The sequence below is a fragment of the Penicillium chrysogenum genome (genome assembly GCF_028827035.1).
Source record: "Penicillium chrysogenum strain IBT 35668 chromosome Unknown utg000001l_segment0_segment0, whole genome shotgun sequence".
Taxonomy (NCBI): Eukaryota; Fungi; Ascomycota; class Eurotiomycetes; order Eurotiales; family Aspergillaceae; genus Penicillium; species Penicillium chrysogenum.
Genome location: NW_026622749.1, coordinates 6,127,398 through 6,143,344, shown reverse-complemented (window position 1 = coordinate 6,143,344; position 15,947 = coordinate 6,127,398). Strand labels below are relative to the sequence as shown.

Here is a 15,947-nt window from a genome sequence, read left to right as displayed (position 1 = left end):
GGCTTATTGTAGTGGTTTGATTCATCCCCCATAGAGGATTCTGATAGTTCTCCCCGCTACCTTTCGTAACATGACCCACGCTATCTCTTCAATTGCTTCTTTCACCATCTATGTATGCATTCTGGCAAATATGACACCTATACTATGAGCCAACGAAAAGAAAATCAGAGTCATCAACAAAGCTCGACCCATAGACCTCATTCAATCGTCTCACGACCATCACGATCAACCTCTTCAGCCGGGATCTCCAAAGACCTAGTAACCTTAAGTTCAGCCTCCTCCTCCTCCGCCTCCGCAAGCTCAGCCTCAATAGCCTTAACCCTCCTAACCAAATCCGTGACATGAACATCTGCAGTCCCAAGGCCAAGACCTTCAAGACCCTTCTCCAGCATGAACAAATACTCAGAACCCTTCCCACTCAACCCATGGCCAGCACTAATAACCTGCGCCACATGCTGCGGCTCGCGATGAGCCGCGTCACGCAGGAACTGCGGGTTAGTTGGCTGGCCGATGTAGACCATGCAGATAATTGGAGAGGACCCGGTCGAGTCGCCGGCTCCTTCGACGCCCACTGTCGGGTGGAAGGGCGTGTAGTGCGCGCTGTACCCGTCGATCTCCCGCTCGTCGAGGTAGTCGTGGACTTCTTCGGCGTGGGATGCTGGGATGTGATACGCTGCGCCCCAGACTTTGCCTGTAGAGGATAATTCGGATTCTAGATGAGCGATCTAGGGGTCATGTTAATATGGATGTGTATGTCTGGGGTACAAGTGACGCATACCGGGTCGTCCAGGGTCTCCCAGAAGGTTCGCTCAATTACGGTGACTACTCGACCTGGTTGCTCGGGGGTTCCGCGGTGATCGGTACTTTGGGAGCAAGTTAGTGATTGTGATTCTCAGTAGTTTGAATGGCAATGCATCCATGGATGTGCATTCGACACAGCCAGCAACATACCTGGCCTGAATTCATGGACAATAACCAACGTTAGTCTGGTCATTTCGAACGCGGGCATGTACATAGCCCTTTCCTCAAGTGAAGGATTCACGCACCTGCCAGAAACGACGCACATAGCCACTAATATAGCCCGGTACGCGCTGGTCTGGACGATATAGTTAGTTGATTTTAAATCAAAAGCGACCAATACCAGGTCTCGCTTTAGTACTGTAATTGAACGCTTTCACACGCAGTCTCGCGTACCATAATGTGGAGGCGGTTTCCAAATCAAACTCCTATAAACATAGTCAGTATTCGATATCAAACACCTCAGTGCCTCGGTGACACTATTTCGAAACAATAAGTTAACTCACCCATAACCAAATACCCAGAGATCACCCTTGGGAAAATGACTCTTCCACGTCCGACCGTCTGGATGGACCTTGTGTCCTTGCGCAATGGCAGCCATATCAACTATAACAACGCCCCAGCGTGTTTATTGGCTGCGTTTTTCAGCCTTCCGGGGAGGGGATGGATTAATAATTCACTCCGGTGACGGCTTCAAGGCTATTCTTGCGGGGGAACAGCAAGTCAAATTCAGAGAAGAAAACTAAGAACTCGAGCTGTTCGATAAAAATGAGATGCTGTTATAAATTGGAATTGATCACAATTGTATGAACATTCCAAATGTTGAAGTTGTCCAAAAGTCGACCATACACTGAGTGTTTGCAGTGTTTGTTCTTGGACATCCCGCCATCTGTGTGGTGAATGAGACATCCCAACACTTCCAGTGCATGTAGGATAAACAAATGCTCAGATGGTCTATATATAGAGCAAAACAAATATCTTTGCATGTATGGCCCGAATAGAAGGTACCTAGTGTGGAATCCTATTGATGTGAGACGTTGGCTCCTGTCTTGAAAATGTCTTGAACAAACCTCCTTTCAACGGAAGAGGCAGTCCTGAGCAAAAATGGCAGAAATGAAGAATACAAATGCATGTCCTTCTAAGATGACTGTCAATGTATAGGTGCTTAGTACAGAGCTGACGACCCTCGGGGGCTGCTTGTCGCCACTCACCTTGCAATCATGCTCTTTGATGCACCATAGCATGTGTTCATCGGTCTTCAAACACCCCTGGAAGCCAACGGGTTTGAGCCTGAGACTTGCAAGCCCTCGTGCTATTGGTCTGATATGGGATTTGGAAGCTTTCGGTGGCTACATAAGCCAACCGCTCCTGTCGCTGAGGCTCCCTGATGTACATATCCCCTATATCCTCCTCTCTTAGAGAAAAGAGCGATGTCGATAAAAATCCCTTCTCTGAGAAGGTTGATTAATCTGAGCTGCAAACGCGGCGATACTTCATCTCAATTGCAACAGATTGAACCCGATATACCTGGGTGGCAGCCTTCCTACCTCCGGCGACGAGTGTTGATCATATTTGTGATCACATTTTGTGGAGTTATAGCTGCCCTCGAAGCTCTCAACCATGTCTCCCAAGTTCGCAATGGACTTGCCTCTTCAGACGAAAGCCGCCACTACCTATGGACCTACGGACCCACTGCCATCTTCACCATTATCGCGACTCTGTGGTCGCGTGTTGAATTTCAAGTGAAGCGAAGAGCGCCATGGAAGTCGATGGCTGAGAAGCCCAGGGAGGCCAGCGAATCCGTACTCTTGGACTACGTATCCGAGATGCAGGTGATAGCAATGGCCAAAGCTATACGAAACAGGCACTTTGACGTGGCGGCTGGAATTGCCTGCTCTATGCTTCTGCACCTCTTGGTCATTTTCTCGACCGCTCTCTTTTCATTGAGTAAGGCACAAGTACATCAATCGTCAGCCACGGGGCAGGCTATTGTCGATGGAAATCGGATCGTCATGGCACAGGTCTCACTCCGTGTGATCGAGGTGTGCCTGATACTAGGGATCTTGCTAGCCGTTGCCATGATATTTCTGGGGCCGCGTACGACTATCGCACCTTGGAACCCGACTTCCATTTTATCCGTTGCCACAATCATGGCGAAAAGCAACGAGATTTGTCGATCACTTCGCGGGACAGGAGCGTCTCCACTAGATGCGCTTCATCATAGTCTGAAAGAGCGGCGCTACTATTCGCAACATACGCCCAAGGGCTTTTTGATCGAAACAGAAGGAGTTGACACCAGAAAGTTCGACACCCAAGAGAACCACATATTGCCATGGGCACCATTTCCTGGTCTCATTGCTCGCAGTGTCATCTTCGGTGCAGTCGCTTTACTTATTGCGGCCTTGGAGATTGCATTGCGTGTCTCGCAAAAGAACGATGGACTGACGAATGTCTCCTCCAACGTACATCAGCATTATCTTTTCACGATTATTTCCTCGCTGGTCATGCTTAGCATTGGTCTTCTGTTCGAAAGAGTGGACTTCAACACCAGAACCCTAGCACCCTACGCCCAGTTAAAACGGCCTACCGGTGCGCTATTCGAGGAATCCATGGCGGTGAATTATCTAGATTCAATTCCTACTACCAACATCATCCGTTCAATCCGTGCAAGACACTTTGCTGTTCTGGCTACTACATCAGCTACCTTGATCACCTCGTTCCTAGTCACCACCGCGAGCGGCTTGTACTCTGCAATGGAGGTTCCTTATCAAATCAGTGTCAATTTCACACAAGAGAGCACTTTTTTCAGAGCCAATTCAGCAGACGCTGGCCAAATCCCGAGCATGGCTGTTGCCAAACATCTTCTTCGGGAAAATATGACTTTCCCCCGCTGGACGTACGACGAGCTTGCATTCCCCAAGCTTTCCATGGATATGCCCTTGTCCAGCAATGAGAGAGAGAGTTTATTCGTAGACATTCGGACGCCTGCCTTGAGAGCCGCTCCCGCCTGTTATTTCCAAACGGGCAGTGAACTGCAGTGGAATTTTACCAAGGTCAACTATGGCGACAAGCCAACCTACCAACTAAGGGTTCTCGCACCCAACATGCCCTGTTCTCTGGCAGACCAAGACATGGGATCCACCTCCTTGACTCCTTCACTAGCTGTTCTCAACTCACAAGGACTTTTCGGGCAATCAAGCAGGCTCCCATGCGGCAACATCTACAACACCAAACCCGCAACCTTATATATCTGGGGTAATATCCAAAACGATTCTGCGGAGAATATAAGTGCGATGACTTGTGTTGAAGCCGCTGAAACAGTCGACACCCTGACAAGGTTTTATCTGCCTGGCTTCGACATCATCCATGACCATCCCCCAATCCCGGACGAGTCATCTACGAGATCAGTCCCAGATATTGATATCCCATGGATGAGTTGGAACAATTTCAATACCAAAGATGCTACAGCCAAGAGGTCAAAATTGGATGGGTTCTTCACGGCGCTGATTATGGGAAAATATGCGATCTCAGCAGAACATCTCTTGGACCCAGACTCCAGCGACATGGTCATCAAGGCAATCAATCACCAGGACAGGATCCTCAAAGCACAGGTATCCAATAATTACTCTCGCAGTGTGGCGGATGGCACGCTGGACCATGCACCTCTGCCCGGCAACATCACCATGTCGAACCGACTGCGTCTATTGCAAGATGCAGCATCAACACGCATTCTTGAGGCACTCCTCACCTCAATCCTCGTGCTGGGTGTTGTCGGTTCCATTCTCATGAATACAGATCACATCTTGCCAAAGAACCCGTTGAGTATTGGTGCCGTCGCGAGTCTTCTTGCCGACTCAAATCTCCTCGCTCGGTACGAAAAAGGGATGGGTGATCCGAATGAACAGTCTCTTGGTCCGGCTTCCTTTTCCCGGTGTCGCTTTTACCTAGGATTCCAAGGGAATGCGTCTCATCAGGGAGATCCGTGGCAGTTGTCGGAAGACCACGGTTGTGAGAAGTACTGTATATACTATTCGGAGCGAGGTGGTGAGACGATGTTGGGCAACGGGTCGATGTGGATGAGGAAGGAATTCCGGGCAAAGGAAACTATGGTCGCAGAGCGGTCGGTATGATGCTTCTGTGTCCAAGAAACTACGGATATATTTTACTCCTGTATGCATCATGAGAGTTGTCATATCCAAGCGGTGATGTTTCCTTGGCATCTATCTAGGTATGATTTGCACTATGGCATAAACGAGGCAGATGATGGCAACCTTTGATATACGGTAATATATACTCCTAGTATTAGGTCATTTGTGCCACGTAACATACAGTCTAGGTAGGCAGTCTGTTCATGTAGTTAATGTGCATTACCACACCCTTATCGTATCCTTATCGCTATCGTTATCGCCTATCGTTTATCGGCCCTGATGTTATCGGCTTCTTCTTCTCCCGCAAACAACCATCAGACGCGCCTTGGACGCTTGGTACTTTGCTTAGTTGAATCTCTTTTTTGAAGCTTTTGAATCAAGATCTTCATTATGGCAGGCCTCCTCCGACTCCTTAAAATGCAGTACACTCCTCCCATCGATCCCAAAAATGTATCCTTCGCTGGAAAGATCGTCATTTTGACAGGCGCCACCTCTGGTCTTGGCTTCGAAGCTGCCATCAAAATCCTCAATCTCGGTGTCGAGTCTCTCATCATCGGATCACGCAGTGTGGAAAAAGGCAACAAGGCCAAAGCCGACCTGGAAAAGGCCACCAACCGACGCAACGTGGTCAAAGTATGGGAGCTCGAGATGAACAGCTTCCAGAGCGTCAAAGGGTTCGCTGAACGCGTCAATCGCGACCTGGACCGTGTCGATATCGCATTGCTTAATGCTGGTCTTTGGAATCGGGAATACAATCAATCCCCCGAGGGCTGGGAAGAAACTCTACAAGTCAACACACTATCGACCTCGATGCTAGCCTTACTTCTACTCCCCAAGCTAAAGAAAAGCTCCTATGCCGAAAGCCCCGCCCATCTCACCGTCGTTTCAAGTCAACAATTTGTTCGTGTCAAACCTGAAAGCGTCCGGACCGATGACTCGCTACTCGCTCACGTGAACGACCCGGAGAACTTCAAAGGTCCCAAGCAGTACGGCATTTCGAAGCTTCTGCTTGAGTACATGATGAAACATATTGCCAATATGGTGCGCGACGACGACGGCACTCACACCCTCATTGTTAATACCGTTAGCCCTGGGCTGTGCATCTCGGCTTTGGGTCGCCAGTACACTCATTGGTGGGAGAAGTGTTGCGTTTGGGTTCTGCACAGATTGTTCGCACGGAGCACAGAGCAAGGGAGCCGATCACTGGTTAGCGCAACGCTCCTTGGCATCGAATCTCAGGGAAAATGCTGGCGCAGTGAGGGATATCTCGAGTAAGACAAAATTTCAACATGTTTTAGTGTCATCAGAGCTAATGATTTTATAGTGAGTCGGCTGCATTGACTACTGGATTGGAGGGGGAGGAACTCCAGGAAAAGGCTTGGGAGGAAATTATCTCCGTGCTGGAGGTGCAAGCGCCGGAAGTGTCCCTCATCTCTCGTGGACTGTACCAGGGCGTTTAGTTGTTATGACGCCGGCGAGCCAAGCAAGGCTCCACCAAAAAGTGGTTTTTACATGCACCTAGCGCATCTTTGCAGAAAATCAAGCGTTCTTGCCTTATTGAGATACCCCTGTTAGTATTAATGTGTGAATACTTGGACCCTTTTGGCTTTTACATTGATTTCCACAATGTACAACATGCATTGCATCCCCAAAATTCTCCTCAGATATAGTCCGAATACGCCACAGGCTTTGTAATTCACGATTTCAAACAATGGGTTCAGGTTTAGCACCGTTATCCAGCAGGATCTGCACCAGCTTCTCGTGGCCTTCTTGCAATGCGGCCCGGAGGGCGTTGCCATTTTCACCACCTTCAGCACTAACGTCGGCACCATGATGTAGTAGGATCTGCACTACCTTCTCGTGGCCCATATATGATGCGACCTGGAGCGCATTGCCGTATTTACCACCACCTTGAGCATTGACATCGGCGCCTCGATCTAGCAGGATCTGCACCACCTTCTCCTGGCCGTCCCATGATGCGGCCTGGAGTGCGTTGCCATAATCACCTCCTTGGGTATTGATATCGGCACCTCGGTCTAGCAGCATCTGTACCACCTTCTCCTGCCCGGCGTATGATGCAGCCTGGAGCGCGTTGCCATATTCACCGCCCGCTTGGGCATCGATATCGGCACCACGATCTAGCAGGATCTGCACCACCTGCTCCTTGCCTTCACGTGATGCGGCCTCGAGCGCTTTGCAAAGATCCTCTTGAACATAGACGTCGGCACCTCGGTCTAGCAGCATCTGTACCACCTTCTCTCGGCCACCGTATGATGCAAACACGAGTGCGTTGGCATATTCATCGTCTCGGTTGATATTGGCACCTCGATCTAGTAGGATCTGTACCACCTTCCCGTGACCGTTGTATGATGCCACCTCGAGCGCGCTGGCATCTGTACCCTCTCTGGCATTGACATCTGCACCTCGATCTAACAGGATCCGTACCAACGCCTCATGGCCGGGGTTGGACGCGGCCTGGAGCGCAGTTTGATAGACACCCCCATAGGCATTGACATCGGCACCATGATCTAACAGGGTCTGTACAGCCCTCTCACGGCCTGCATACGATGCAGCCTGGAGCGCGTTGCCATAGATACCCCCTTGGGCATTGACATCGGCACCATGATCTAGCAGGGTCTGCATCATCTTCTCCACCGCCTCCCATTGGTGATCTTCCTCCTGGACCGAGTCGCCAAATAATCCGCATGATGCAGCTTGGAGTGCATTGCCATAATAACCCCCTTGAGCATTGACGCCGACACGGCAATCTAGCATGGTCTGCGCCACATCCTCATGTACCACCTCCTGAGTATTCAAAGTGGCATCTATTGTGGTCTTCTCCGTGAAGCTCGCTATTATGGCAGTGAAGACGAACTCCAGTCTCAAAAAGATTGCGTAGTATAAGGGCGGCGGGATATTTTCACGCTTAAGATCCATTGGTGGCGACCCAATATCTATGTCATGCACCCGTACCCATGTCACAAATGACTCTGGCTGGTCCATAAACAGTCTCAAGACTAAGGGTTTAATGTCGAACTTCCCTTTTCCGGAATTTTTGTAAAAGTAGGACCATTCCATAGCGGCAAAGTCAGCCAAAGGGAACATCTCCAGCATTGCTTCATTGGATTCTACATCCGACAGCGTTGGATCTAGGAGGTAAACGAGGCAAACGCGAGCCATCTCCGTCTGGGCCAGTTCTTCTTGAACGGCAAATTTTGCTGCACCTTGTTGCAAAATTCGATCTGATTTAAGGTACTCCTGCACGGAGAAGTGGGCTATACGAGCTATCGTACTCACTTCTCCAGAGTACTCGTTTTCAACCACTGCGAGCTCTATAAGACCAAGGCAGATGTCGAGAAGATGATCTTGGCTAAATGACCGACCCTCACGATCTAATTGCCACTTGCTAACATCAATAGCGAGGGCACCGATAAGCTCCTCCACAGTGAGTGGCCGATCAGACACACAAAGTAAAGTTAACGCCAGCCGTGCTTCTGGGGCGTCTTGCTCGTCGATGCTGCACAGCATTCGCTCATAAGTCTCGTCGAGATCACGGGGCAAAGAACGCAGACATTCATCGATGTGATTTCGGATCCGGGCCCGTTTTAGGGCAAGGAGTTGGCATTCGACATACCTGAATCTGTACAATTATTAGTCAAATTATTGTACTACTTCTCTTTACTGTTACTCACACTCCCTGGGCTTTGCTCGTCAGTTTCTCTTGAATCTCTTTATGGCGTGATTTCCATTGTCGAAGCTTGGAGTCATTCCTAAGCTGGTAGGAAATGAAGTTTTGGATATCTGTATCCGTGTCCGAATTTTTCATTGAGATATCCTGGGACGAGGGAGGCTCCAGAGTAAGGCGGATATCCATTTCGTTACGGCTGGTCACTAGGAGATGCAAGGTGGGCAAGCTCCACTGCCGAATCGTCTGTACCGCATCTAAAACGCCCTCTCTTTTATTGCCTCGGGGGCTCTCATCCAATGCGTCTAACAAAATGTAGGTGTCGTTGAACCTGCATATTGTCTTTCGAAGGGAGTTAAGTAAGGCTTTCACTGGCGGACTGCCCGAACTATACAACTTAAACAGTTCTTGTATATCTCCTTCGGCCCCCTGAAGTTGAGCCGATAGCTGCAACAACAATGCGCGTAACATTCCGGAACAATCCCTCTTTGACTCGTCATTGAAGGAAAAGTAGAAGAAACCGATTCCTACGCTAGGCTGGTGTTGCCTATCACGGACTGTATATTGAATTGCCGTCGAGCATAGGACCGACTTGCCACACCCGGCGAAGCCATTAACCCAGAGAAATGAATTGCGCTCAACCAGCCAGTTCTGAAATTTTTGGCCGTTGACTAACCATAGTCCTGTACTTGTATGGCGTTTCTCGCACGCGGCGTTGTGATCAATGGTTGCATCTGGGGCCCTAAGCCAATCACGAATCGTAGTAGAGATTTGAATCGTGTTCATCCGTTCGACGAGTAGTTTGAGCTCAGAGATCCCATATTCAAGTCCAGTCTGGTTCCTAAGCTGTAGCACATTCAATGCAAGAGACAAGTTTTCCCGTATCTCGCCGATGTCCTCTTCAAGCTTCTTCAGAGTACTTTCCCTAAATGGATAAGTTGCCCTGCGCCCGACAAATTGTATTCGAGCTTTCAGACCCAGGGCGGTATCTTTTTGGAATTTCTTGCATTCCTCGCTGAGTTCCTCGATGATCTCGCGACATCCCACTGCCGCCTTGTCGATCTCTTGGACCAGGGCATCCATCTGAGGTTGACCATGTTGTCGTGCATCGTCAAGTGCCTGGAGGATACCGAGTAGGTTCTCAAGATTCAGCGTGATCTTGGCCAGAGCAGGAGCCTGATCCTTGTATGCGGAGTAAAAGTCGACTAGGGATTTGGTCACTTGGACACCCAGTGATAGCAACCCGGCAACTCCAGATGCGATAGACAACGGATCAGCCATAATGAAAGGGTCCTTCGCAATCTGGGCAATGTCGCTCGGGTGTAATTGAAGGTCTGAATCTGAACCCCTGGGGAAACACGGTTGTTAGCGCTGGCGGGGCGCATTCGCCCAACCCCCGTTGGGTACAACAGTACGTCTCAGCCTCAAATTTCGCCCCCAAAATTCGGAGGATCGTCTCTCTAATACCGTCCGGACAGACTCCGTACTCCGTACCTCCTAATGGTAGGTACCATGCAAGCAATAAACCCGTACTTGTTAGTATCAGGGCAGGGATTCAATGTTCTGTGCTATGCCTAAAAGGGTAGTAATTAAGCGCTTCTCGTATTCGTATTCTTGATAAAATGCTAGATAGAGCTATAATACTCCGTGAGTGTTGATTCACTAGATTTTTATTAACTTGAATATAGGAAAAGGCTGTTTAGAAGTAGTTCCATTAAGTTAACTTATCACATAGAAGAGATATATATGAATTGGATATAAAACCCTTATTATATAGCTGTCTCGATTCGTCCATACGTTCGTCCTCCAGTGACGACAAGGTTTCTCCCTTGGCGCGCTAAAAATCGATGCCCCACGGCTCCGCTTTCAATCTGTCTCTCCTTTTATTCTTCTTCTTCTTCTTTCTCTATTTCATATACCTTCGTTGCACTTCACCAGAGTCCGTGTCGCATTGTTCCTCTCGATTGCGTCACCTATAGGGCTCCAACCATGGCCTACAACAAATCCTACAACCCCGATGCGCTGCCAGCGTAAGTGCATAGTCGATCTAGCGAGAGCCTACAGTTACTGATTACTGACCCGGGGAATATTACAGACACGCTGAGCCAGAACAGGTACAGAATTCGACACAGGCGGCCTCATAGTCCTTTTGTTAACGGTCAATTAGGTTGCGCAGATGCTAGGCAACATGAATGTATCAGGCCAAAGCCACACCTCGAGCCACGCCCCAAGCCACAACCAAAAACCGCTTCCCTCTCGCCCACCACCGCAAACAAGCCACAGCAGCGGTGTTCCTCCCCCGCGTTCCTGTATCCAGTGCTCCCCCGCAACACGCATACGCCGCAGCACCCCCGCGCCTCGAACCCCAACCCCACCATTCCCACTCCCACTCTCACTCCTACGGCGGCCGCTCCTCTTCAGCACACGCGCCTCCGCCGAGCCAAGCTCCCGTCCATTCTCAAGCTCGTCCTCACCCTCTCCACCCATCCCCGCCACCCCAGAACTATGGGTTTGGACCCCCGCCAGTGCATCCCCAGCGCAACCGACCCCCGCCCTCATCGCGGCCTCCCCAATCGCCCGTCCCACCGCCATTGACAGCACCCAGCGATGACCCGCAACAACTCTTCCCCCTCTTCCGCGCCGCAAACGCATCCCACTCCGGCGCCCTCACAGAAGGGGAGCTCGGCAGCGCGCTCGTGAACGGCGACTACACGTCCTTCCACCCGCGCACGGTCAGACTGATGATCCGGATGTTCGACCGCGACGGCAGTGGGACAATCAGCTTCGACGAATTCGTCTCGTTGTGGCGGTATCTGGCTGCATGGCGGGAGCTGTTCGATCGCTTCGACGAGGACCGCAGTGGCCGTGTCAGTCAGCCGGAGTTCGAGAAGGCGCTTGTTGCGTTCGGATACCGTCTTAGCGGGAAGTTCATTTCTGTTATCTTTGGTGTCTTTGAAGGCAAGGCCAAGCAGATGAGCAATGCGCCTAAGGATGCTAGGCCTCCTGGTATGAGCTTTGATCTTTTCGTTCAGGCTTGTATTAGTCTGAAGCGTATGACGGATGTCTTTAAGCGGTATGATGAGGATCGGGATGGGTATATTACTCTGAGCTTTGAGGAGGCGTTGACGGGTAAGTCTTGCTGTTCGTTGTGTGGTTGTTGGGGAGTCAGTCGCTAACTGGTCGTTATTTCTACAGAGATTCTGCTATTGCAGGAGTAAAGCATTCTGCTACATTACCATACGTATTATTCTGCTCGGTTTCCTTCCTGGTTGTCATGTTCTCTCTTCGCGATCGCTATCTTCTCTCTTCGCGATCGCTATCTTCATTATACCCCCAACCCCCATTTGCTTTTGTCATAGAATTGCCAGGGATCCGCATTGGTCATTGCATGTTCATCGAGGAGTTATTGAGTCATGAATATGCTTGGAATATGAGTGCATTGAGATCTACGAAGTATCGGCCATCTTCTCCAAGCAAGGCATACATTCTATCAGCTTTATGGAGGAGCAAGCCATAGTAAAATTCACATGGTTAGGGATATCATTAAATTAGAGTAGAATCAACGGCTAGACTAACTAAACTAGTTAGTCGCCTGAATCGGAGTCATCACTTTCCCATGAGTCGTCATCATCATCAGTTTCCCATGAATCGCCATCACCCCCCTCATCAGGGCGAAGGTGTGCAAATTCAGGATCCATCATAGCCCGCTGCATAAGTAAATCGAGAAGCCTTGGCGGGATTGGACCCGAGCCGGGATCCGCCCCTGGGGGATGTTCTTCGAATCCCGGTTCTAGGAAATCTTCCTCAAACCCGAGATCTTCATCATAATCGAGGTCGAGATCGTCGTAATCATCAAAGTCAGGTAATTCGTACGGCAATATCCGGAAATTCACTTTGGTTCCTTTGAACATATCCTGCAGAGCGAGGAAACATTGCTCAGGCGGTTTCCCTTCTGGGATACGTTGTCCGGGCAATTTAATGGGCTGCGTAATGTCGATAGCGAATACCTTGATGTGAGTCAACTTCGGATAGAGACCATTTTTACAATCTGCCGCGATGTTCTGAGTCAACTCCCGGATTGACGAGTTGCAGTCGGTGATGTGAAGTCTCTGTAGCGAGCTGGGGAGTTGAGGGTGTGGGGGAAGAGCAGCGTGTGGGATGAGGATGGTATGTAGGACGGAGAAATCGCGGAATGAGCCAACCTTGACGTGGCTAGAAACGAGTTGCTCGATATGCTCGACGTCCGGTAGTTCCATTGCGTACTGGAGGTGGAAGAGCTCGAGAGTGTCCTTTTGTACAAGGGCGGCTTCGTGAGCCTGTTTAGCGTCGAACTCAGGCACTGTTCCCGCACGCATAATCCGTCGGTCGTTAGGGTCCAAGCTGAAATTGTTGTATGTGAATGTCCTTAGCTTCTTGCACGCTTGCATGAGCTTTTTGATGGCGCCGGCATCGATGTGGCAGTGGTGGAAGGCCAGTTCCTGCGTCTCCAACGTTCCGGGCAGCCAGGTAGATGGGAAGGATTCATCGAAGAGATCACCGTACTCGAAGGTTGAGAATCTGACCTTGGGAAGGGTGAGGAATTTCTCGTAGAAAGCAATATCGAAGCCGGACATTTCGTCATCACTTTCGATCCAGATAGACTCCAGGTTCGACAAGAACTGTGGATTGAGGCGGAAAAGCTGGATGAATGGCTCGATCCAGAAGTAGCGCACTGGCAGATGTAGTCCACGAAGATTGGGAGCCTTGTTGGCTAGCAATGCTGCCAAAACGCCGAGGTCGGATTCCTGGAGAGCCGAAGTCCAAGCTTCCTCCTGGTCGCCCAATCCTAGGTCCTTGATTTCGCCTTTGAAGGGCTCAGAGTCGTCTGCTGAAAGATGTTTACGATCACCTGAGACGAAGGGGAAAGGCAGGATAGAAATTTGATGGACATGCTTTCCGAGATCCGGACGACGATATATCGTTCTGATGAATGGGACAGTCGGAGTGAGACCACCGGCCAAACCATCATCAAGCAGCTCACGGAAGAGTAAAGGTTGGGCCACCTCCCGGAATTTCCGCGAGACTAGGCAAGTATTGTACAGAGTCTCAATCCCGTCGGGTTCATCATCGTCATATTCTTCGTCATCCAATTCATGCGCCTTGCCGTCTTCGGCTTTCCTGGCTTGATCTCCGCTCAGTAGCTCGAGTTCATCTGGGCTGACAAAAAAGGACAGAATGAGATGTAGGAGCTCTATGGGCAGGTCCTGAATGTGTACCATGATTGAGGATGAGCTCCACAGTGGAGATGCCCTGGATTGGGTGCTAGACCTCAGTTAAGGTCGAAGAGGATGAAGGGCCTTCGCGCGTTATAGCGCGCTATAACGCGCGAAGGCTTAATTGGATTATCCTAAAAAGGCAGTTAGGGCTAGTAGCTTAGGGCTTCAATCCACATGGATTCTACGCTATTTCCTCTCTGGGTTTAGCGTCATACATGGCCAATTTTACCCCGCATACGTATAGTTCCTGACATGCTCCTGGACGATATTCACCGAGATGACTCCTCACGGTCTAACTTATAATTCGGGCAACTTTTAGCCCCTATCACGAAGGGAATATTGGCCAGTCTATTGTAGAAAGAATGGCTCAGGCTCTACACGGAATCGGCAGACGTCACTCATCCTCCAACATCTCAACACTGGTCAAGGCCTATATTTTCCTTGTTTTAACATGACATGCCTCTCTCATTCCTTTCAGATTAATTTCACGTCTGGTTTAGTTGGACTTGACTTGGGCTGTGCATCCCACTGCATAATGGTGTCTTCACTGTGTTCTCCACATCTCTACACGTTCCTTCGCGCTTCGATGCGCCTACTCACGTATCCTGCGAGTACAACACATTGACGCAATCTTACCAACGCCTCAAATTCCTCGTCTACGCCCTTCTCGACACGGTCGACGTATCGAGTGCGATTTGTAGATATCAAAAGGCGCCTAGCTCCAACCTTTACTTGATGGTCGCTTTCCTGAAGCCCCTTTGATGATGCCAAACTTGAGAATTGAGCTGTCAAAAATGCGCTCGGCAATTATCGAAAACCCCGAGTTCTCCTTCATGGCTTCTCGACGGAAGATTCCTTTTAGACTTCGACGTTAATCTTTGATTCCTCCCTACGAAGTCCCTTCCGACGCCCAAACATGCTGATCCGGCTGCCAAAGACAGGCTTAGAATGCCTCGTGCCCTCTGAGTCATCTCTCATATCGTACCCGTGGAATATATCTGTCATGCTATCTTCCACGCTTTCCTTTGCAATGCACGTGGTTTTACTTCCGATTCTCAACAGTTCGCATTAGTCCCCGCACCGCCATTGAAGGTTTTGTTCTCAAAAGGAGCATACTCTCGGGAACTGTGAAGATTCGCACGCTGTGGTACGTTCGCCGGTTTCTTCTATCTCGGGCGCAAGATATCGGGCGCCAGAGCCAGGTTTTGCACATTCCCATCCACTTTGGCGCCAAGGAGACCCTCGTTTGCTGGAAGGTACTGGTAGATTTTGTCCGCCAACGCAAAGCAAAGAGTCTCGACGCCTATCTCTCCAGCACCCCTCACGTGCGCGCCGCTCTGCAACCCGAACTTATCTCAGTTGCCTCTGGTTCTGCTTCTTTCGGTGGCCCTACCCATGGTACGTCGACTCAGTCCCATGATGATACGCAAGCCCTTGTGGAAGTTCTCCAGCTACACCCCTTTTAGCCTGCAGACCCCCGGAGCCGCAATCCAACAGCTCGGCCGTCAGCAGACCGCCCACCTCCCCCGCCGCCAAAGAGTCGGATCCCCGAAGAAGAGGAAGCTGGACGACTGAACTGAACCCTACCAAAGGTGCTGCCCGGACTTCTCGGGATGACGAGGAGGACCAAGCCCTGGAGGATGAACTTTGAATGGGATAAGCGAAATGAAGGGAATTGGATTAGGATCAACTTAATGTGACTTTGAAGAATGTTCTTAGTCTAAATGGAACACAAATTTTCCGAAAATATTCTCTCTCGTCGTATTGACCCACAATAGTAATGATAAGCAATTCCGCATAGTAGACACACTTGGTACCGTACCTACGGGGAAATGGCCACTTGAGTTGACAATATGGTTGGCAGCGTGCTTGTCAATGGCGGCTGATAGCTACCTAGGTACTGAGCTCGTGCCATTACTCTCACTCGCCATTACTCCTAGCAAAAATAGTAACCGTCAATATCCAATGACTCAGGTCTCAAATCTATTACATCTTTGGCCAATAAAAACAAGCTCAAGCTCGGGATCGGTGCTTATCCAAGGCCGACACCGATGACGATCC

At 50.0% G+C, this 15,947-nt stretch overlaps 8 protein-coding genes across 8 annotated transcripts; 5 read left to right on the top strand and 3 right to left on the bottom strand.

The window, feature by feature from the left end:
- Positions 1-197: 197 nt before the first annotated feature.
- N7489_002434 (gamma-glutamylcyclotransferase) lies at positions 198-1,399 on the bottom strand (the record flags this gene model as incomplete). Its single annotated transcript, XM_056708189.1, has 5 exons — positions 198-725; positions 779-863; positions 1,047-1,096; positions 1,181-1,226; positions 1,305-1,399. 5 exons carry the CDS (start codon positions 1,397-1,399, stop codon positions 198-200), a joined length of 804 nt encoding a protein of 267 aa, XP_056572491.1.
- An 829-nt stretch (positions 1,400-2,228) lies between these two features.
- Positions 2,229-4,928, top strand: N7489_002433 (DUF3433 domain-containing protein; the record flags this gene model as incomplete). The annotated part of the gene is made up of 1 exon (XM_056708188.1): positions 2,229-4,928. The coding sequence occupies one exon, from the start codon at positions 2,229-2,231 to the stop codon at positions 4,926-4,928; it is 2,700 nt and encodes an 899-aa protein (XP_056572490.1).
- A 408-nt stretch (positions 4,929-5,336) lies between these two features.
- On the top strand, positions 5,337-6,406 carry N7489_002432 (putative short-chain dehydrogenase/reductase family protein; the record flags this gene model as incomplete). The annotated part of the gene is made up of 2 exons (XM_056708187.1): positions 5,337-6,217; positions 6,271-6,406. 2 exons carry the CDS (start codon positions 5,337-5,339, stop codon positions 6,404-6,406), a joined length of 1,017 nt encoding a protein of 338 aa, XP_056572489.1.
- A 244-nt stretch (positions 6,407-6,650) lies between these two features.
- Positions 6,651-9,912, bottom strand: N7489_002431 (uncharacterized protein; the record flags this gene model as incomplete). The annotated part of the gene is made up of 2 exons (XM_056708186.1): positions 6,651-8,586; positions 8,639-9,912. 2 exons carry the CDS (start codon positions 9,910-9,912, stop codon positions 6,651-6,653), a joined length of 3,210 nt encoding a protein of 1,069 aa, XP_056572488.1.
- A 496-nt stretch (positions 9,913-10,408) lies between these two features.
- On the top strand, positions 10,409-10,610 carry N7489_002430 (uncharacterized protein; the record flags this gene model as incomplete). Its single annotated transcript, XM_056708185.1, has 1 exon — positions 10,409-10,610. The coding sequence occupies exon 1, from the start codon at positions 10,479-10,481 to the stop codon at positions 10,608-10,610; it is 132 nt and encodes a 43-aa protein (XP_056572487.1). The 5' UTR covers positions 10,409-10,478.
- A 10-nt stretch (positions 10,611-10,620) lies between these two features.
- On the top strand, positions 10,621-11,849 carry N7489_002429 (EF-hand domain-containing protein; the record flags this gene model as incomplete). The annotated part of the gene is made up of 4 exons (XM_056708184.1): positions 10,621-10,661; positions 10,727-10,745; positions 10,833-11,760; positions 11,827-11,849. 4 exons carry the CDS (start codon positions 10,621-10,623, stop codon positions 11,847-11,849), a joined length of 1,011 nt encoding a protein of 336 aa, XP_056572486.1.
- Positions 11,850-12,215: 366 nt separating this feature from the next.
- Positions 12,216-13,889, bottom strand: N7489_002428 (uncharacterized protein; the record flags this gene model as incomplete). Its single annotated transcript, XM_056708183.1, has 1 exon — positions 12,216-13,889. The coding sequence occupies one exon, from the start codon at positions 13,887-13,889 to the stop codon at positions 12,216-12,218; it is 1,674 nt and encodes a 557-aa protein (XP_056572485.1).
- A 791-nt stretch (positions 13,890-14,680) lies between these two features.
- Positions 14,681-15,537, top strand: N7489_002427 (uncharacterized protein; the record flags this gene model as incomplete). Its single annotated transcript, XM_056708182.1, has 3 exons — positions 14,681-14,756; positions 14,949-15,284; positions 15,353-15,537. 3 exons carry the CDS (start codon positions 14,681-14,683, stop codon positions 15,535-15,537), a joined length of 597 nt encoding a protein of 198 aa, XP_056572484.1.
- Between the last annotated feature and the right edge of the window lie 410 nt (positions 15,538-15,947).